The sequence below is a fragment of the Falco cherrug genome, chromosome Z (genome assembly GCF_023634085.1).
Source record: "Falco cherrug isolate bFalChe1 chromosome Z, bFalChe1.pri, whole genome shotgun sequence".
Taxonomy (NCBI): Eukaryota; Metazoa; Chordata; class Aves; order Falconiformes; family Falconidae; genus Falco; species Falco cherrug.
Window position 1 is genome coordinate 78,324,416 of NC_073720.1, and position 22,610 is coordinate 78,347,025.

Here is a 22,610-nt window from a genome sequence, read left to right on the forward strand (position 1 = left end):
ATTTCCTGGGTTTACATTCTTGCCTCAAAATTTTTGCGGCTGGGTGAGCAATCTTTAGCTGTTTTGGGTGTTTTGGTTTTGTGGTGTTTTTTTTTTTCCCAGTCATATCTATTTTATTACTCTTCAGTAGTATCAGTGAACTGTTCACAAAATAAGTAGTGTTAAGCTAGCAGGCCAGTGCAGAAGTGCACAAGATCTTCGGAATAATTCCAGTTACTATTTGAGAGTAGTAAAGATGCTTAATAAGATGTGCAGCTGTGAACATTTAGAGATGTGCTTGCACATCTACTTTTGATATGAGGGGTTACTTTGTGTGTGTGCGTCTGTTAAGGAAGTAGAAGTTACGAGATGTCATCACACTTTCTGTCATAACAAGAAAAAGTGAAGGGAAAAGAGGGTTGGGTTGGGGAAAATGAGAAGGGAAGGGAAGAGAAATACTTCCTTTTGCTACACCAGATGGTTTCAGGCCAAGTTGTTTTCAGATATTGATGATAATTTTTTTTTTAAATAAAATCACATGTAGTGTAATATTTACCTGGTTTCTACCTGAATTTTAAGGCAGAGTAATTTCATCTTGGTAGCTGGCGTTGTTGGTGAAAGATTCACTCTGCTAACAGAGGTTTTTACCTATAAAGTAAAAAAAAAAATCTTGAGTGTAACTTGGAGCAGAGGGTGTTGGTATTAACTTTGTTAAAAGCAGCGATAGAAGCTAGAAGGGGACTGTATCTTTTTGATATTCATTATAAAAGATGTAGTAATGCCTTTACGTTGTCTTGTTATTCACTAGAAAGCTAAGCCATCAAGTGAGTGTGAGCCTGTTTATTTCACAGCTGCTTTAGTTTTACCTTCCCCCTCTTCCCCCGCCCCCCTCCCCCCCCCCCCCCCCCCCCGCCCCAAACATTTAGAAAGACCTTCTCTTTCCAAGTCTGTCTAAGCAATGCAAGACCTAAATCAGTCCTAAGTGGCAACCACTTCTCACAGTGTTGTGTGTGGCTGTGTGTTAATTAGCTGAAATAGATTATCCCCTGGTGTGTGGCATAGTGTTTGTGGTAACTTTTAGTGTGCATAGTTTGCAGTGGATTTCATGTTTATTTTCATGTACTGAGGCAAATTCTCAGTGTGTCTTCAAATTATCTCCTTGGGGGTGTTTTTTCCTAAGCTAATCCTGACAGACTCTCCCTGCCAGATATGCCCATCATCAAGAACAGGAGAACACTACACATGCAGGAACCTCTGTGCTTGGGGCTGTATGCAAATTTAATGCCCAGCTCATTTCTGTTTCTCTTACATGGATGACAGACATTTTAACAATAACTTTCACATTTCCCCATGGAAATCCCATTGTATTACTGTATGTATATGAGCACATACATGCAATTACTTTGTGTACATGTTTGAATATGATATCAGGAACACCTATACTTGTAAATATGTTTTACGCGCTTTTTGTGTATTTACATATAGATAAAATGTATGTGAGATCACTTGTGTCAAGAATGCAATCGTCAAACAGCTCTTTATCAGCCATGTAGCTAGATCCCGGGGAGACTTATCAGATACTAAAAAATAGATAGGGTGGAAAATGTGATAAACAAGAAATTGACACTGAAAATAATTCTACAGCATTTGGGGGTTTCATGCCTTCATATGGCAGCGAGAAGCAAGAGCATAGGAAATAAGCTTTTGTTTTCTGATGTTTGAAGCGGGCACAGTCAGAGCAAATGATATTCCAGCAACTGCAAATAGAGCTTTCTCCAGATATGTCACAATCTTTGTGACTGAAATGAATTCTCACTGGTGCTACAGGTTTTGGAAGAGCTGGGAGTAGCTGGAGAGCTACTAACTTAGTATTTTCCTGCTTTTTAAAGGCAGTAACTGCAACGTGAACACTCAGACACCAGCGTTCGTATACAGGTGCTGGAATAAAAAATTACCGGGCTGGCAGGGGTGCAGCACAGCGTACCCGTGGTCCCTTTCCTCTTCCTCTGTGCATGCTTTTGTGTGCACATCCGTGCCTCTTTCTGAAAGGAATTACAGGAGGAAAGGATTGTGTCCTTGTCCCAAACTGGAGATGGGGCACAGACCTGTTCCTTGGACTCTGTGAAACTGATGTTCGGTTACTCTGGTTTATATGTTTAAATTTAGGTGGCACAGAAGTTGCTCTTCAGAAGAACATCAAAACAGATTCCAGAAATATGGGGAGAGGTTTTAAAGAGGTTTTCAAGAGAGGGAATTCATACAGACCGTAAATAGTATTTTTTCTTCTGATGAGATTTTTTTTTCCTGTGAAATTCCTGTTCTACCTGTAGGCCAAAGTTGTGTTTCAATCAATCTTTCCTTCTTATTATTATTAGTCATCATTCACATTGCATTTTGGGGCTTAAAGAGCTATCATTATTGGTATAGCATTTTTTACTGTAGTGTACTATTAGAAAACTTGTTCTGCTTTTTTTTTTTTTTTTTTTTTTTTTCTGCTTGAGGTGGTAATGACAATTTCGTGGTGGTGGTGTGCAAAAGGAAAACAACAAAAAACACCCACCTGCTGAAGTATTCAAAGATTGCCATCACAGCTCAAGAAGTTCTGTAGAACTAATAGTAATATATTCCAAGTATAAAAATACACTGTAGAAGTAATTTAAACGATTGTATCTCTCTTTATTCTTAGATACAAAATAGTTATTCATATGGAGCGATAAGGCTAAACCTATGCGTAGATGTAGTTGCCAAGTATATATGTAAAAATGTGGTTTTCTCTACCTTCTGATACTACCTGGTCTGAAACTGGATTAAGGAAAATTAAAGTATCTCTTAACTGAGGTTCGTTCAAAGTAAGATTTTATGCTTCATCAATTTTAATGTTATTTCACAAATAATGAATACTATGTAGTAGCACTAAATAGTATGTAATAAAGTGACAGGAACGAAAGAAGCGATAGAATTATCTGGTGGGGTTTTGACACTGCCTTTATTTTTGTAGCTGTTCGGGTTGATTAGTTTTAAATCATAAGGAATACATACAACTTCCCAAAACGTCTGTTGCTTTGGCCTGGTTTTATACTTACTGGTGTTACTTCTCTTTTTTACTTCATAATTATGCCCTCCTTTGTTTCAGATTGTATTTCTTCTGTTGCTTTCTTTATCCTTTATTGCGCTATATAATATAGTAACTTGCTACGCCACTAGTTCTCAGGCTGTGATTTGTCATCGCTTTCCATAGCGAGTGCTTCCCAGTTATAAATCCATATTAAACAGCATGTATTTAAAAGTTTGATTATAAGGATGTCTGGTAGACTGGAAGAAAATGTGATAACTTGGAATGTCCTATAATTTCAAAAGCCTGAGCGGCAGCACAGACTCATGGAGGTACAACCCTGTCTGGAATTATGTGAAGGTAAGGCAGATAACTCACTCACGGGGTGCTGTCTCATCCTGACATAGCTTGCTTCGCAGCCAGAACACGTCTTTACCCTTGTAATGCAGAAATGAAAGAAGTTATCCACACTTCTCGGGGTGGGTGGGGTGGAAGCCTTGGAGAACATTGCAGTAACTCCTATGGCACATCTCGTGCAAGCGTTCCCTTGCTGTTGCTGCAGATTAAGGATTTTAGAGTCTGTGATGATGGGACTTAGGCTACCATGTTATGTAATCTTTTTCCACCTGTGCAGTGATCAGCACACGTCATGGTGGTTCGTCTCCTGGAAGTTGTACAGCCCATAAAAAATACATGGGAATAGCACTGGTGGGAAATTTCAGGTAGAAAAGCTGTATGAGCAAGCCTGCAAGGATATGAAACATTCTGTGATGCTTTCACAAGATTTGTGTTTTATTAAAAATATGCTTTCTACATTGTTTCTATACCTTGCTGACAACTCTTTAGCATTAAATTATTAACATCCCTTCAATGTAGAAAGCTTCATTGCAGTGGGCCTAGGTATAACATTGGATGAGATATATAAATATTTAAAGAATGAAGTTGAAGTGTTTTGGACAGTAATTAAATAGAGGCTTAAGGAGCTCAGGTAGTTTATGGATGGTTTTACTTAAGCACTGCAGGATGGAAGGGCATCCAGCCAGATTTTCACTGAGGTTTGTTGCCTCTAGCATGATAAAAAGCCTGTGATGTTCAGGGAAGATGGTAAAATGTCGATTGTTTGTCACTGAATTTGGAATTTTATCTGTGTTTACACATACCTGTAAAGTCTTTTTCTTGATTTTTTCATAAAAGGTCTCAAAATTACAGACTAGTTAACTGGAGATGCAGCGTCACAGCAAAAAACCCATTAATTTTTAATACTGTCTTATGCGCTCTGAAATTAGGTAGGGAAAAAAAAAGGATACTCTAATAAAGCAAAGGGAGTAAGACCAAAAGAAAAATTTCCAGCCCTGTCTGTAAAATTAGAGTTGTTTTACTTTCAGTAAGTGTTACGTATCATTTTCACCCGGGCAGAACAAGTACAAAGTAGTAGACAGCTTTTCTTTTGTCTCATTTCTTAACTGTGCAAAGATGTAAATGATCAAGTGAGGTACTGAGCAATGAAACCTCATCCCAACAATGATATCACTAAATGATATATGTGTCCCAAAGGACCTATGTGAGATGTGTAAAAATTAAACAAAAAGATGTGGAGGAAAGATTGCTGTGCTATGTAAATACATAGTTGCATCTGTGTGTGCGTACAAATGCTGTTATGTGTGCACATGATGGATATTTATCTCTTTTATCTGGAGCTCATTCATCTCTGTTTCAGGGTGGCATAGTGTTATTTATGGTGCCACGACAGGCATCTTCCACCTATATTTCCACCTCACCAGTATTTAAAAAACAAACAAACAAAAACCAAAAAGGCAAAAAAGGGAGAAATGTCGTATCAGACACCAACACATCTTTAGTAGTTAAATTCCACAAAGGGTTTTCAAAGACCCAAGAAGAAGTTTCATGCTTTTAAAATGTGAAGAGAGATTGTGAGAAGGGACTCTTGATAGTTAGTTCTATTTTGGATGAACCGTGCAGCTGTGAAACCCTTAATGAGGAAGGCAGCTTTTGTGATTATCTCAGATCTCCGTAGAGACTTTTCCCAATAACTCAGATCCTGTTCTGGTTATACACCCAAATTCCTTCTTTCTGCCTGATATTTATTATGGGTTATTTCAGCACTGCTGTCTGTGGTGAAGATCTTTCTGTAATCTCCTGGCTTGCCTTTGACTTTGTCAGTCTTCACATTCTGGGGTTGAAACTTTTCATAGGGCCAACACAGTAATGTAGCTCATTTGTTTTTGATGTACAGAAATTATATGCTCACTTAGAATATTTGCAACCACTTTCAGGATGTATTCCCACATCTTTAAACTTACCAAGACTTCCTAAAATGGGATCAAATTCTGATGTCTGTGTTTTGCTTGTCGTTTTCCACCTGCATACCGACACATACTGGCCAGCTCTAGAAGACTCCCTGCCTGCGAGTTGTGAGAGATGTGTTAGATACACCCACCTGGCTACCATCTCCTTACACTTCTTTCCTGTACTAGCAGCCTCGGTGCTCCATCCTGGAGCAACCAGGGCTGCAAATGGTCCTCCAGAGCCAGTGTCGGGGAAGGCAATGTGCAGGGATCGAGAACTAGAAAATCCCCTGTGTTTTCTTTCTCCTTTCCAGGTGAGGAAAAGAAATAGGGATCCTGATTTGAAACTAGGAATTTTGGGGAGAGAAAAGGAGGAAGGGAATAGGAAGGCATCCTGTTGTAGAAAGGATGGGAATGAGGACAAGCTTCTGCTGAGGATCGTGAGAATATAGGAAGAGGGGTTAGAACAGAGGAAAGGAGGGGAGTGCAGTTAGGTGAAACCCAGCAGTGGAGGGTGAGCCGATTTCCTTCCTGCCGGAGTTAAGTAAATAAGGAATAAATAGAAAATTAGGATGTCAGAGCTGGTCAGGGGTCTGGTGAGCGTGAGCAGTAGAAGGGTAGAGAGGTCTGCACCTGCCAGAATACACTTCCCTGGAGAACAAGTCATTGAATTCCTGAGTCTTGCAAATAGCTTTGATGTGCATCACCAAAACTTTTAGCCCACTTCCAGACACTGCTGTGAAGACAGGAGCCAAGCACTGGCATTGTGCGGAGCCTTACCTCAAGTGGTAAACACTAAGCTGCAGCTCTGAAGAGCCTAGGCCCACTCACATCAGTCTACTTCAGTGTGACAAGTCAATTCCACAGGACCTTACAGGAGTTATGAAATCCCAGCTGAAACTACCCCTGTCCCCAACGTCAGCAGAAGCTTAGGTGGAAGTCAGCTACTGGGGAGCTGGGGAAGGAGGAGTGACATCGGAAGGGAGATCCGCTCAAACCTTGAGTCTGCTTTCCTGTATATTATTGAAAATACAAGGGCAGTAATTACCATTGCTTGAAGTGTGAGAATCACAAGGTCAAGTCTCCATCCTGGGTTTTCAAGGTCATTATTGTTCTGGCTTGCTAGCAATGCAAGAGTAGGGAAGTGAGGTTTTTCACAAGTGTGTAAATCAGCTATGCATACGTGATTTTGTGTTTGGGAAAGAAAAATGTACTTCCTTTGCCCTAAGGACAACTTCTTGTTGTGTTTCAAAGACCATTTATGATTAATAAATGCATTAGAACTTATGTAAAGGTGCAAAAAATCTTTTAGAATGGGAAATGGTAGGCAGCTTAATAGTGAGAGCTTCAGTAATATCATATGCAGCTGCTGTGGTTTGACTGAAAGATTCTGAGACTTGAATAGGCTGTTAAGGTAGAGAAACCATGTGTTTATAATTCCAAGTCTTGAGTTCTGCTCACTTTATTTTGTGCAATGTTTAATTCCAGAGTTCGGTCCTTTCAGGGAGACTACTTCTCTCCCTGGTGTGTGTAGCACATTTAAACACACACACACAATCTGTCCTTGTTTTGACACCAGTGCTCTCATTGCTACGTGATTTTGCAAAAAAACAGTTGGGGATGTGGCAATGGCTATTAAGAATGATGATACACTGTTCTGTGGATAGCAATAAAATACTCTGCATTCCCCTATTCACCTTTTGAGGATGTGCTTTGAAATGAACATCTATAAAATGTACCATTTCTCACTGGTTAGTAAATGTTATTGATGATGCTGCTGGCTCAATAAATGGTTTTTTTAGAGCTGTGGAACAATTCTATGTTAAAGTGCAGCTAAACATGTTGGAGTGGCAGACGTCTAAATAAATGAAGTGTAACGTTGCTGAAACAATGAACTACTGAAAGGTGAGGTAGGTTCTCTGAAACATCATATATTTGCACTACACAACCGCACTTCCTGCAAGCTACTACAGCGTGGGGAGAGATGGTTGTAAAAAGGGAGACAGCTTGGGTTGCATTTGGTGGCTGGAAAAAGTAACTATAAAAACAATAGGAAAGTTGCCAGGGCACACCTCTCTGTGCTAAATGTCATTTAATGTAGTTTGTGGAAATACAAAAATAATTAAATTTATTACAGAGCAACAATTGGAACAGCATGCTTGCTTTTTAATAGCATGAAAATATACTTTTCTCTGCAGAAGCATTACCTCAACAAAAGCAGCAGGAAACAGTTTTCCACTTAGGACCATGAGAAAGAAAATCTTGTTTTGTTAAATTTTGTTTGTCTTGACAAATCACATTACAGATTATAGATTAAAAATTGCATTTTTCAATATATCTGGCAACAGTGAACCATAAAAAAAGATTAAAAATCTCAAAAAAATTTGTAGGCACTTTAATTGCGTGGTGTGCTTTTTCTTTGTTTTGGACAGGTTGTGCCCTGTCTAGCCTACTGGTGTACATACAGCTTGCTGTTCCTGCTATGAACTTCTGAATGCTCTCCACCTTTACCTCTCTTTCAGCCTTCACCTCACTTCTGTTTTTCCAGCACCTTACATGAATGATTACTTAACTCTAGCCAGAATGTAAGGGGTTTTCTTCTGTAGTTTCATAACAAAAAAGGATTCAGGTTTGCTTTGCAAGCCTACCTTTGGCATTCTTTTTCTTCTTGAAGCACCTCTGGTTTCTCTGAGATGTCAGTTTTGTGCTTGCCCTCGTAAAGCAGGGCAGTTGTGTGAGTATTGAGAGAAACTTCTCACAAGACTGGAAGTGTGTGAGCCATCGTTAGGTGTGATGAGCCTATTTCTTAACCAGGTATCTGACTCCATTTCTCGTATAACTCCCAGCAGCTCAGGGTGATGCTCTGGCAATAATTACTGTGTGAATGTGGTGCCACTCCTCAAATGCACCTGAGTGGAGCTTTGCAGGCCAGGGAAGTTTAGCAAAGGCATGAAGAAGTAAATGTTGCCAAAGACTGAGTGTTGATACAGTAGTACCTATCTTGGTTTTGGTTTTAATTTTTCTTATTTATTTGTTCATGATGGATTCTACCAAACTGTAAAGGGTTTGTTAATAGCCACCTTTCCACTCACTTGTGCTGCATTTTACAGTAAAAGGAGTCAAATTCAAAATGTACAGAATACATGAACTGTATTCTAATGTCTGCCACTGAAATACTTTGGGTTTGTACTGTTTATGCGAATATTGTTTTACTCCTAGTGCAATTTTTTAACTTCTACCTGAAGGATGTGAACAGCTTTCTTGGGATCTACTGTAGTCTACTAGAGAAAACGACCAGGTAAAAATGAGCTTGCAGAGTTTTATTTTGTTTAAAGAAAGCATTGCCAAATATAATTATAGCTATCCTACCAGGGAACTAAAAATACTCATTTGTCTCAGTGGCCTCAGCCCAGGGGCAGTCTTATAGCTACAGAATTCAGGTTGTTCAAACACCTGGAGCTGCCTTGCTGTGCTGTCTGAACCAGTATTCTCTGCTGACTTCTCGTTTCTACAACATGCAGTCTTGCTTTGCACAAGAAAGTTTAGAGGCTTGGTAAATACTGAAGAAATGCCAGCATGTAGATACCTCTGGCATCTAAATAACTTTAAGCAGTTCATTCTGGGCAGAAGTGGGAAATACTACATGATGCCCATTGGGAAAGAGTAAAGCACTGTAAAGAAGCAAGAACTTGGTAATACTAGCCCTGTGTTAAAATTAGAGTTGCAAATAGAAACAGGCACACATTGCTAGAGACGCTGCATGTAACTGCAAGTTTTCAGAACCAGAGTTTGGGGGGAAAGTCTTGAGGTCACTGAAGGAGAAAATTAGAAAATTATAAGACAGTGGGAGATGAAGTTACAAAGAGTGGCAAAGTAGCTGAAACACTTTATTATTTATTAAAATTTATTTACGAAGAAGCACACTGGAAGGTAGAGAGGCATTTTATGTGAACAACTTCCAGTTTAGGCCATATGTGCTTAAGGAAGGCTAGTCAGTGAAGACAAACAAATCCTAGGCTTTTATTTATTTATTTATTATTTCATGGTTGTACCCAAGCAATACTCCAGACATCACAGAACAGCAAAATTAAACAGGTCATCAATCACAAGTACGAAAATCATCCTGGAGAGCCCACTAAGGTTGTCTGATGGTGTTGAAAAATTAAAATAAACCAATATTAGGCCCAGTTAGTTGATACCAACTGATAGTTGATGGCAAGTGGCACATCCTAAAATTGTTCCTAGTATGTGAATATCATTTTAAAGAAAACACTAGGGAAATTTGAATGTCTACATATATTATTGCTCTAATGAATGGATGTTCTCATCGTTTCGAAGAGCAGCAGCCCTGCCTTTTGGTGATTCTTCTGTCATCCTATTCCTTGGTGCTTCTATCTTTCCTTTCAGAAAGAAGAAAAAAAACCAAACCCCAAAACTTATCAGAATATTTTTAAGAACAGAGAAAATAAAAACCAGAAGAAGCAGAAAGATTGCTTGATTCAACCTTAACCTCAGCTCCAAGTGAAGGGACAGACTCAGCAAGGGATTTCTGAGATATCCCCAGGGCATCAGAGAAACAGTGTCTTGATGAAGCTGTCTCCAGATAGTTGTGAAAACAAAATTACAGGATTTAGCTCCATGTCAAAAGTTTGAGCCAGAGTACTTTAAAAATAGTAAGGGCAATGCAGTTCCAGTCTGTGAGAAATGAGCCTTAAGAACAGCTGGTGGAAGTGTTTCTGCTCTTCTATGGAAGCCAATATTTATGTTTGTTCCAAACATATGAGTGGTTATCAAACCAAACATCAGTGATTTTGCATTGTATCACTGGCAATCACAGACCAGCCGTATGCCTTTAACTACATGATTTTAGTCTTCTATTCATACAATTTAATTTTTATTGCTATGCCTTTCACTTCTGACAGACAGTTGGCAAAGTGGAGATTTTACCTACAATCAAAGGACTTACTTTTCCAATGGCTAGACTTCCTAATATCCTGATGGTCCATTTATTTTGATGGTGGTTGTTTGTGAATGGATAGTGAAGAGGGGTTGTGTACTATTTCTGTAGTACTAATAAAGATGAGCAGATTTTACACATCTGTGAGGTTTAAGTAGTTTGCATCCACCTTTTTGAAGTCACTGACTTACTTTTCTTTGGGAAAAAGTAAGTCTGCAAGTCTTCCATTTTCCATAATTTGGGTAATGGTGGCTATTTCTACCCTATTAAACTTTTAATAGTGTTTTCTTAAAATGCGGAATGATTTTCCTTCATCTGAAGAAATGGACAGAAGATGAGGGGGGCAAATTAAAAGAAAACACAGCATTTGGGACAACTTCCATATGGATGTCTGGGGGCTGTATCTGTTGTGTGGACGCCAGTGGTTGTGCAGCAAAGCCAGTCTCAGTAAGGTAAAGATACCCAGTACTTTTCTTTTTTTTTCCCTATACCCAGCTTAATAACTTTTGACAGACTATTTAATTTTACAGTTTCAGAAATTTGGGAGGAACAGGAGGCAGGTTCAAAGCCTGTCAGCCCCTGCTCTGTATCTCAAGCTGTAAGAAAGGAAGGGGGCAATCCATTACACATAAATAGCTGTAGTTATCTAGCATGAGCCGTGTTGTGATTTTACACTTCTCATGAAGTCAGGACTTTAGATTTTTCTTCTGAAGTAACACATACATTTACACTTTCAGCAGTCCCACTCTCAGAGAAGTGCAATTGTAACAGGAGAAATCTGCCAGATTCCAAATTCCTGCATGAAGGGAACACAAACACAGATTTGTGACAGATCTGTGTGTGCGAGAAGAGGAAAATAACGACGTGAAACACGCTTTTTAGGAGTATCTTTGGTAGTGTGACACTTGCAACAGAAATGGCCTGTGCAGTTATGGAGATGTTAGCCAATTTTAAATGAATTTTAAGATTGGAAAAGATGGCATTGATTTCTAGGATGGGAAGAGGTATGTGCAATAAGGAGAGGTCCGAAGTGCATCTTTTAAAAAAAAACAGAGTAAAATTGGGACATTTTGAAGTCCAGGATGGCTTGACTCTTAGAGCTGGTGACTACCCCTCTCAGCAGAACTGTGCTAGAAATAATAGGTCAACCTAAGAGTTATATATTAAAGCAAAGCAAAATCAATCTGGGAGCTGGCACTTTTTCATTTGGAAGATAATTAATGCATAGAACAGTCTTTTAGGTAATGTCACTGAAACAAAGACATGGGTCATTCAGTAAACAGTTGGATATTGTTCAGAAAATGCAGTATTACAATGGGGCAGAGGTTCGATGAACCTAATAGCCCCGTTCTCAGACATACCTTTGATCTAATGTATCCTAGTTGAGCATTTGTTACTGGATTCCAGGTGTTACTGCTCATAGGGAAAACAGTATCAGTTTCTCTTAGTCAGTGTGCATTTTCATAGTCCGAGAGGACAAACCTGTGTTGAGGTGCCCTGAGAATGCCATGATGCTGTGTGTGTGGCGATGACCTCAGTGAACCATATTCTGCCTTTCTAATTTTAACCAGGATACTAATTATGCAGCTGTAATAATGCAGCTGAGAAACTCGTGATGACAAAGAAGTGACCAAGAGATTCCACATTTTTGTAAGTATCTACGGAGAGCAGGGGGTGTGTGCCATTTTTATTTCCACCTCACTTTTGCTGTGTGAATCTGGTTACAGGAATATGGGTTTTATACCTGAGTTAAGGTAGTTTAAAATGGTGCTGCGTTCATGCTCTGAGGTTTGCATTCTTGGAATTGTCGGCATCCTTAAAGCTAGTCACAGGATCATTTAGGCTGGAAAAGACCTTTAAGATCATCAGGTCCAACCGTTAAGCCAGGACTGCCAAGTCATAGCACTGCTGGAAAATGATGTGAAACGTCAGTTAAAACCTGTAGTGCAAAAAGTAAAGGATAATTAAATGAAGATTTCAGGCTTTAACTGGAATGTTTTATTGGTGCTGACAATCTTATAAAGACTCAGGCAGCTTACATTGTGATATGATTGGACAACAGCATCATTGTGAAAGTTGTTCAGATGAAATAACTGTTGAGCTGTTAGATGTGTTTTTAAAACAAGCCAGGTGGGTTGAGGCAGTCAAGTGAGTCACGCCAGTTTGTTAGGCTTGTTTCTTCAATAACTAGTGATATACCATGCTTAGATGAAAACAGTGAGATGAAATAGAACTGAGAGTTTGCTGTACAAGTTATCAACATGGAAAAAACGTGATCAGAAATTACGTACCCAGTAAAAAATGGATTATTTTTTTCCCCCCTGAGTGTTATTCTAGATATGGGACCCAAGTGCTCTAACGAGAGCTACCATAGGTCTTTTTAGTACACCAAAAGCCTTATTGAGACTGGGTTTAAAGTAATACTTCATAAAGTTTGTTAAGATCTTACAGTTATTTATCATGGAAGTATCTCCATTTTGTTTTTCTACATTAAATAAATAGAAAAAGTGAGAGTAAAAATCTGAATTGCAGTGGACTGGGTTGCTCTAATTCCAGTGAAAACAGAGAAGATGCAGGAAATCCTGTAAGTTTGTTTCCGAGTTAAAGGAAAAGTTCTTAGAGGATCAAAAATACTTATGATTCAGTATTTCTCAGATTACCAAGACCCCAGGCATTTGAAAGAAAACCAACACTAATCCAAGGTTGCACTGAAAATCTGTCAAAATAATGCAGGTGGGAATGACATTAAATTTTTTTCTGTATTTTTGTTTTTACACATTCCATGCTTTTGCTGTTTTCCAGTTGGCTTTTGCCTATTTAAACAAACAGAGTAACAGACAGTGTGTTTTAGACTGAAGTCTTCCAGGTTGCACCTTTTCCTGGCACTCAGGTAATTGGAACTGAAATTGCAAGACTGATGAAAAATGCTGTTGGAGGATGCTTTAGAGTATGTTCAAAAGGCACATTTCTTCCAGACTTACCTGAATGAGGGCACTGCATTTGAAATAGATTCCCATAAGTGTTTACATTAATGCTGGTGTGTTTGAGATCTGATGTTCGCTAAAAGAAATACTTCCTTTTTCATTTTTTTAATGGAAGTGTCATACAAGATGAGAGGAGCCGTGATCGCCAGAGTAAGTGACTACTTTTGTAATGGGAGAAGCTACTGACTCTCCGAGGTACAGCAAACAGTGTTTTCAAGTGTTTTGCAGTATAAACACCGTGCAGGGTTTGACTGGAGCCTTAAAGACTGCAGTCCTTAGCAGACAGCCTGTACTGTGCAGATATGTGGGTTATCTTTCATTCTTCCTAGTCTTCTGAGAATACATCCAAGGAACAAAGCCTCAGGAAATACAATTGTCCTTTTAAGCTTAAAGGGTAAATGGATGGTCTTGTGACTGCAGAGCACAGCAGCATTGGGAGCTGCAGACACCGGCCCTCTCAAGCAGCCAGCTTGAGCCCTTCCAGGGTGATTGGGAGTTGGGCGATGCAAATAGCGCAGGGATGTAGGTGATGTAAATGTATGTATAGGTGATGAAATAAAAAACAGTACATGAGGCTGTAAGGACCTTCTTTGCAAACGATCAGGGGAAGCCACAGCTGGAAGAGGAGGCTGAGGCAAGTGGCATGCCCTGGGTGCCCAGCGCATTGCCAATGCACATCAACAGGGCTCCTGTGCCAGCCGGCTGGGTGGCTTGCTCGTGGAGACCTCACCTTCCCATCACCACCAGGAGAAGCCCGCTGATGCAGAAGGCTGGCGTGCTGTCCAGCCCCCTTGTTTCTGCGGGGAGGTGGTCTGCCTCCCAAGGCTGCTGCAAGGCTCCCTGGGTGTCAGCTGGAACCATCCTGTGCTCGGTCCCGTGGCTGTCACTGAACTTGGGCATTTCCGCAGCGTGAGGGGTTTCTAGTTTTTGTCAGGTAGTTGCCAAAACAGCGGTGCTCACAGCCCGTCCTCCTCATGGGCTCTGCTCCCTCCAGCACCTGAGGATGTGGGTCAGGGTCCCCTCTGTGGGGGGCTCCTTTTTTAACCTGCTGCTCTCCACTGGCAGTCAAAACACTAGCAAAAGGAAAAATAGGAAGAGCTGGGAAAGGCAGGGGTTAATGATGTGAAGTCTGTGGGTGCAAACAGGGTTCTGTTAAAAAATGAAATGAAATTGGGTGGAGGTAGATAAAAAGAAATCTGAAATAATTGTTCTGTAGAATATGGCCTTTCCACATAGGCAGAAATCTTTCTCTTCACTTCTGTCTGAAGAGAGAGTCAAATAGAGAATCTCATCTCTTAATTAGAAAGAAAAATACTCATCAAACACATCTCATCACTGGAAAGCTAATGATCCACAGCTGCTAGTCTGAAAGGGCAGGCTTTTTTTCTGAACAGTAGGAAGTGTTAATCATTTTGGATGAGATTTCTTTTTAAAATATACTGTAGTTTGCAAAAGAATAGGATATTCAATATTCTAACTTAAATTATTTTTTGAAGTGTTGTACACCAGGGATAGTGTCATGTGTCTCCCTGAATGATCATTTAATGCATGTGTCTCTCACTAAGAGTATCAACTGATGTGATGTTGTAAATGGCCAGTTCATGCCTGTGACTGAAAATCTTGTTCTCATGGGGGAGAAGAAAAAAGTCCTCCCTTATATTCTTCTGTGTAGGAAATGGCAGCTATATTAAACTGTAACCTTTGAGACTCCCACTCCTCCCTTAAAATAGTTGGCTTGTTTCAGTAGTGATGAGGATCCTTTTTTTAGACAGTTAGAGCCATTATTTCCTTGGAAGAGATCATACCAGATACAGCCAGCGTTCCGCTGGATGCGTTGTAGGCATGGGCAAGTCCCAGAACTGCCCTTTTATACTTGTTCCTTAGCTTTTCTGGATTTTTTTTTCTGCCCTTGTACTTGTTTAATGGGTGGATACATAAGTTTTCCTCCCCTTTATATGTGAAGTTAAGGTTTCTGCCTACCACTTCCTTTCTCCCCCCACCTCCCAGGCCCTTTACTCCTCAGAACTGAGTCCTTGCATTTTCTTGAGATCCTGCACAAGATTTTGGATTTGCTCTTGTTTACTTAAGAGTTTTATCTAATACTGGGAATCTGCTTTTTTTTCTCTCCTATGTACATTTCGTGAGTGCATTTCTCTTCTGGGGAAGGTAGTGAGGCCATTTCACTTGCTGTGCCATCACTGTGCTGGTCTCACACAGCACACATCTCATTTGTGTTGCAAATATAGAGTCCCTGTTTTCCTAGTGCCTGGCTGAGACAGGTGCCTGAAAGGAGGAGCTAGTTAAAATTCAGCCAGACTAGATGGAAATTAAGGTGGCAGGTCAGCAAAATCATCTACAGGAGATGGCAGGTATAATATCCGTATTTTTGAAAGGTATGTCCATACAAGTTGTAAAGAGGTAATAGCTTAATATAATATTTTACTGGCCTACAGAGTACAGCACTGTCTGGAATTAATGCCCTTAAGGACATTTGGCATTTAGAAACTTCAAGTGAGGAGCGTTTGGATAAGAATTCATTGATGTTTTGGAGTAAAGGGTACATGATGACTGTGTTCCTCAGTCACTGGTCAGGTCTGTATCTCCTGGCTTCTTTTCTCTGGAGCCAGGGATTGTCTGGATATTACTTGGATTTTCTTTCCATCTTTCTAACCAAAATTCAGATGGGAGCACAAGAAAGGCTGTATGCATTGCCATTTCTCAAAGATAATCTCTAGTATTTACTTTTCTGGTACTTGGATGCTGTTTGCTGACTGCCAGAGCTCCCTTCAGCCGGTGTCCATTGACTCAGGGTGTTTCTGGGGTTAAGGGGCTACAAGGATTTTTTGGCTTTCTTTTGAAACGCGAATTCTGTTTTAAGTTGGCTATATCAAATCTACCACATCAAATCCCAGTAGATGTTGCTCTCAGAAGGGTAGTTAGCAAGCTCATAGAAGAAGTCTCAAGTTCCTGAGCTGTTTTTTGCATCTTAGTACCATTTCTGACAGGTTTACTTTTAAACTAAACAACCTAAAAAAGGCAGTTTTCTTTCAAATGGAATGTTGTTAGAAGTGCCAGTGTCCTCTTATGTGTGACACACCCTGCTTTTTCTGATCTTTCTGTATTTATCATGTTTGTCGTGCAGTCTCAGAGGACTCACCTGTACATAGCATTTGGGGGTAGAACATAGGGGGCTGAGGTAAGTTAGCTGATCTTGGGAGAGGAGATTTCTTAACATACAGATTTTTTTCTTTTATGTGGGAGCTGGTACATGGTAAGAGCATTTTGTTGGAACTCTAAACAAAAATCTAGCAGAAGACTGTTAAAATCCCCATTTTTTTCTTAATCGCTGTTGTATACATCTTGGTGACTGATTTGGGCAAAGGAGCCCCTTTTTAAATTACTTAGGTATTGGTATTACTTTAGATTTGCTAGTTCTGTGGCATAACAGCTTCATTCATTTTAGTAGGAAATAAAGATATAGATATTCAAAAGCTTAAGTACTTGGATGAAAGAGGCTTAGCAAGATTTCTGGGTGTATATGCAGCTGTGGTACGTAGTACGGTTTGCTATAATACTCTCATGTTTTTGGGGGGTTTTTATGTTAGAAGAAAACAAACCCAAGTTATGGCTAGGGCTGGCTAAAATAAAGGGGGTTTTGTTCTTAGGGCAAACTGGATATAAAAATGGCTTTCGTTTGACCCCATCTAAGTCCACATACTTCTAGTTCTTTCCTGCAAACGAATATTTTTGTACCAGCACCAGCAGGGAAATGTATCTAGCTGGGTGCATCTCCGCCGTACAGCTACAGGCTCTGACAGATGCTTAGGGCTTCCAGGCTTCAAAACAGTCAGTTCTCTACTGCTTGTTGGATCTGACTGAGCTGAGGCTGAAGTCCAGTGTATGAAGCTTGTCAGAGCTCCGTGGCAGAAAGCTGTGGTGTGACGGAGCCGGCAAGGCAATGGGTTTCTCCTGGGGTGCCATCTCTGTGTGGCCCCAGTTATCAAGGCGTGCATCTCTGGGAGACATAACCTGGCCATGCTTCTGCCAGCCTCCAGCCATGGAGCACTCGTGGTGGTTTGAGGAAACGCATCAATAAATCAAAGGTTTTGAAGGGGTGGATGGAGGCGGCTTCTCAGCATTCCTTTTAATCCCATTTTTGACATGTCTATGCTCAGTACTGTTTCACTATGCTTTCATTAATATAGTTGTAGTTTCTTTGCTAGTTTTCTATGCAAAATTCTTTTTTCAGATGTGTTGTTTTACTACTTCTGCTTGTTTGTGTGACTTTACTATGAAATGACCAAGTTCGTTCTTCTCAACAGCAAATTAATTTTTAACCATGGAAATAATTAACCTTTTCTTTCTTGAACTGGGATCTTACTTTTATGCTGTTTTGCATTATTTTGTCCATAAGAGAACGACTAATATTCCTCTTAGACTACGCTATATCAATTTTCCTTTTGCAAGAACTAAGGTATGAAGCGATGGAAAGTGGTGCAGTTGTTTCATGCAGGTAAGTGGCTAGTCAGCAAAGTGGTTAAACAACTTCCCTGCCTCAGGAGAGGTGGGTTTCTTCAGAATTGTTTTAATTTATTGGTCTTAACTGTGCACAAGAGTTTAATGTAATGCTGATTTGAATCACTTTTTTTCCTGCTCTGTCGTCTAGCTTTTTCTTTTTGTGGTCTGGAACTTTGAGCTCTACATGATACCACTGGCTTTGTTGTTGCTGCTGGCATGGAACTACTTCTTGATCGTATCAGGGAAAGATAACAGGCAACATGATACGGTAAGTCTTCTCTACTTCAAGCGCATACATGTCCTTTTCTTTTTTTAACTAGATAAAATTTTGTAACTGAGTTTAAATATGATACCTTTTTGAAAGTGTCTTGGTTCACAATGCTCCGCGGACAATTTTCGCACCTGCAATTTAATTTGTCTCTGGCTGTCCAATAAGTGTGTCTCATTTTGTTGAAAATTTCATGTAAAATACAGTAAAGCATGTACTATCCTCAAAATCTGGTTTGTGCAGGAGCAGAGATGAAAGGCTTATTGGTCAGGAGAAAGCAAGTTCTTTGAAAATGGTTTTGTGTGGCTAAGGCCTTATTTTTTATTTCACATATTATGTTGCATTTTTTATTTCACATATTGAAGTTAAAAGGTTAAAATGGTTCCAGTTTGCTAAGTTGCAGAATGTATCACATTTTATTGTATTTCACAGTTTATCATTAACATGCTACCATTCACTGAGCTTAATATAAGCCTTTTCTTATTTTCTTCTCCTCATCTAATACCATCATTTAATTAAATGCATGTAGTTGGGATATAAAGTAGCAAACATTTACTAATAACTGACATTTATTAACAATAAAAGCATGGTTCAGATTTTCAGAAGCACATATCAAAAGTTGATGGTTTATTCTATGCTGTGCAAATTTTCTTGTATCGAGGCAGCTTAAGGATGTTGTATGTATTTTATTGCTGAACCTTATGAATTAGGTATATGTATTGGTATTCATATGTCAGAAGCAGTGTGCTGTCTAGGACATTACGATCTGGATGGATAACTGGATGAGTGGAAGAAAACCCAAACTGCTTAGATAATTGGTCTCAGGGGATAGTGGTTAATGGAGGTTGGTAACAAGTGGAATACCACGGTGCACAAGGATTGTCCTGTATAACATCTCGATGACCTGTAGGAGGTGACAGAGCATGCTGCCAGCAAGTTTTTTGGATGGCGCCAGGTGTATGGGACCAGTTGTTATCCTGCATCTGCCAGTCAGAGACCTGACTGGGCTGGAGATAGGAGCCAATACGCACCTCATGAAATTCAAGAAGGAAAAATGTCAAGTTTTGCTCTTGAGGAGCAGTAAACCCCTTGGAATGATACAGGCTGAGAATTGATTGACTGGGAAGCAGCTGTCTAATTTGGGCCTGGGTGTCTTGGAAGAGACAGCAAGGTAAATATGAGGCAGCAGTGTGCCTCTCACATCCTGGGCTCCATGCACAGGAGCTCCGAGGGAAGCCATGCTTCCCCTCTGCTCAGCGCTTGTTAGACTGCATTTAGAGTAGAGCCCAGTTTTGGGCACCCCAGTTCACAAAAGACATTGATGAACTTGAGTGAGTTCAGTGGAGGGCTACCGAGATGGCGAGGGGCTGGAGTACCTGCCCCATGCGGAGAGGCTGAGGGAGCTGGGCTTGAAAAAACCTGGAGAAGAGAAGGCTTCGGGTGACTTGAACAGCAGCCCTCCACTGCCTGTAAGTAGGTTATCCATAAGATGGAGCTAGACCTTTCACAGTGATGTGTGTTGAAAGAGATGACAGGCGTAATTTGAAACAGAAGTTTCATACTGGAGAACCCTTTTTCTGCCATAAGAATTATTAAGTAGTGGAAGATGCTGCCCAAGAAAGTTGTCAAGTTGCTGTTGAAAGTTTTCAGGACCTGGCTGGATAAAGCTCTGAGCAACCTGATCTGAGATCATGACTGGCTCTGCCTGATCTGTCACCCATCTACATCACTAAGCCTGTTGTGCTTCCAAGGGTCATCTAAAATTAAGGGATGATAGAGGTATTCCCTGATCATCAAGGTTTAAAAGACGCATTACTTAAATCACAGCCCTTAGTCTCCTGCTGCATGAAATGCTCCAAGCTTCTCAACCTGAAGATTTTATGAGTAGGTGAAATCCCTTGTGAAAGGAGAGATTTCACTTGTGAGCTGCAATACACTTAATTTCCCTCTGAAATGCCACCTGCCTGTGAAGATTAATTGGGTCATGTAACTTTTCTAACAAAATAGTGAAGCTATTGATGGGCTCTCTGTTGAAGACACCAAATGTGGCTCTGAAATTCTTCCTCTTACTAAGATTGCTTCAGACCAAGCTATACAGTTTTTTATCAACCAGTCATATTCATCGCAAATATTTGATATCAGTGCTGTTAGTTATTCTTTTTTTGTTTAGGTTTATCACAAGTTGGGACCTAATTTTTATGGTTTGAGCTTTGTTATCATCATGGTGAGCATCTGTCTTCTATGAAGTTATCTGCAGACTTACTGGATGCCTTTCTAATTAGCTCACATATCTTCAGTAATATCACAAGTCCTTAGCTCAGGTCATTAGCACAGTATCGTTAGATTAGGAGTCATTTAAATATTTCTGTTTTCCTATTCAGACTGTAAATATTAACTAAATTAATTAATCAGTGTTTCCTAGTGGCTAGAGAATGCTTCAGGATTCACATGAATTGGCTTCTGTTCCCAAATCCCCAGAGATTCCTCATGTGCCTCAGTGAAATCACTGACTACTTATCTTAGGAATATTTTCTGTTTTAGACATTATTTTGAAATTGTCAAGCTAATGATAAGATAAAAATATATATTGGTTAACTTTTCTTAATAAACACTGGACAAGCATAGTTAAAAATTGTATGCACTTCTAATGCGTTTAACGTCTATGGAAAGTACTTGAATTTGAGGCCTTCAAAAGTAGCTTGGAAGAGTTAGTTTGCATTGTAATATCCCTACAAGAAAGCAATTAGCAATTATCTCATCAATTCAGGCATTAGGGACTGCACTCTTCTGCAGGTCAATGGAACAGTGATCCCTGAGTTTCTGTCCGGATACAGCAGAAGGGCCAGCCCTAACTCATCCTTGTTTCGCTGTCTCTGTAGACAAGGTATCATTTGCTACGTCTGCTCGGGCACCAGTGTCTTTGAAGTGGTTTGGAACTTATTTTCTTGTGGAATAATTCATCTACCAAATGATCTGGGTTACTCCATCATAACATGAGCCTGTGCTGCTCGTTTGAATGAGAGTATGATTATTTTGCCATTTACTTGTAATGTGTATGTAATGTAGTAATGTAGTAAGCTGTATGTGGAAGTCCTTTCTTGACTGAAAAGTGCAATGAGACTGGGGCAAGGGGGAGCCCCAAGTGTATTTGCTAACAGGAGATAAGTCTGTTGGAAAGTCCGACAGAGATGTGAAGCAGTGTACTAGGCATTGCCGCTTTCATGGATTCTGATGGACTCTCTTTGTAGATTGTGGTTTTAGTCGAACAGTGGCACAAACTTCAAGGAGAAGCATTGGATTCCCTATCTTTTATACATTTAGGTGAAGACGAGTTGTGTTTCTGAAGGATACGATTTCATGAAATCCGAACTTTTGCATTAAATATTGGTCTAAGCGGATGTAGATAGACGTAGATTTAGTGGACAGTTTCCTAAATGAATCTGTGAGAATTCAGACTGATCTAAAATGAATGAATGTCTGCCATTGAGTCACGTGGCAGGGATGAAAAAATCACAGAATAAATATTTCCTTCAAGTATTAAGCAAGGGGGGGGGCGGGGGGGGAAAATTGCTAAAATGGCATTCTTAATGTCTTTCTCTGAATTTTGCAGTAACATTTTTGCCTGAAGCTTACCTAGCTGCTTCTCTTCAAGGATCCTTGTGCTTCCTTAGAATCGTACCTCTAAATATCTGACCCCACTAAATAATTTCTGCTTAGCACAATTGTCCTTCTCATCTTAAACCATCACCACCTAAACACACAAGACTTGAACTGAGTGGATCTTACTGCTTTTATTCTTTTTCTTGACTTTTTTCCAGCATCTTTTTCACATCCTTTGAGGGAGAGGTATCAACTGCTACCGATTCTCTGTCCCTGCTGCTCCTTGTCACCTGCGCTTGGTCTGTGCGGTGGGAGCAACACGGAATCGCTGCCCCTGTGCAGTGCCAGCCCAGTGCCTGGGGCGGGTTCAGGGTAGTGGAGCATGGCATGGTGGCAGACCACAAACTAACAAAGTATGCTGGGGTTTAAAGCTTCTTTCCAGTCTTTTTAAGAAACTACTTAATATTTCCATAGTTTCAGATGTGTTGTACAAAAACTCCTCACCTTTATAGACTGGAGAAAACAGCAACACTGCTGTCTGGTGTCTTTTTTGTCCCTTCTGTCTCTAAGCAAAAGTCACAGTTATTAGGAGTGCATGATAGTTTAAAAAAAAAATAAAATTCCCCCTGCTTTTCTACTTCAGGCTGTCTTCTGACTGCCTGTGGGCTCTGCCTAATGAGGAAGGGTCAGGTAGTCCCTCAAAGTGATTGAAAATGTTCCCACTCTCCAACTGCTCTTGTCTCCTTCCCTGAGATGAAACAGTTGATTGTGTGGCTGGAGTGTGCCATATTGAGAATGAAACCTGGTTTGCATAGTTATCAATATTTTTTTTCATCCCCTGTGTATGTGAGCCTGACTACCATGGTTAGCTCTGCCAGCTGTTGAGCCAACTGCTGTAACAGGCACATTGGATCTCCTCTGGTGGCACTGCAAGTTCTGGTTCTTC

General features: G+C 40.1%; 1 protein-coding gene across 9 annotated transcripts in view; it reads left to right on the plus strand.

Moving 5' to 3' along the window:
• MCTP1 (multiple C2 and transmembrane domain containing 1) overlaps nucleotides 1-22,610 on the plus strand; it is a 275,473-nt gene that overhangs the window by 203,344 nt on the left and 49,519 nt on the right. For all 9 annotated transcript variants that reach the window (XM_055699706.1, XM_055699707.1, XM_055699709.1 and 6 more), the window contains one exon: nucleotides 17,945-18,064. In XM_055699706.1, the coding sequence (XP_055555681.1) occupies nucleotides 17,945-18,064 (120 nt within the window). The remainder of the gene's footprint in view (nucleotides 1-17,944; nucleotides 18,065-22,610) is intronic.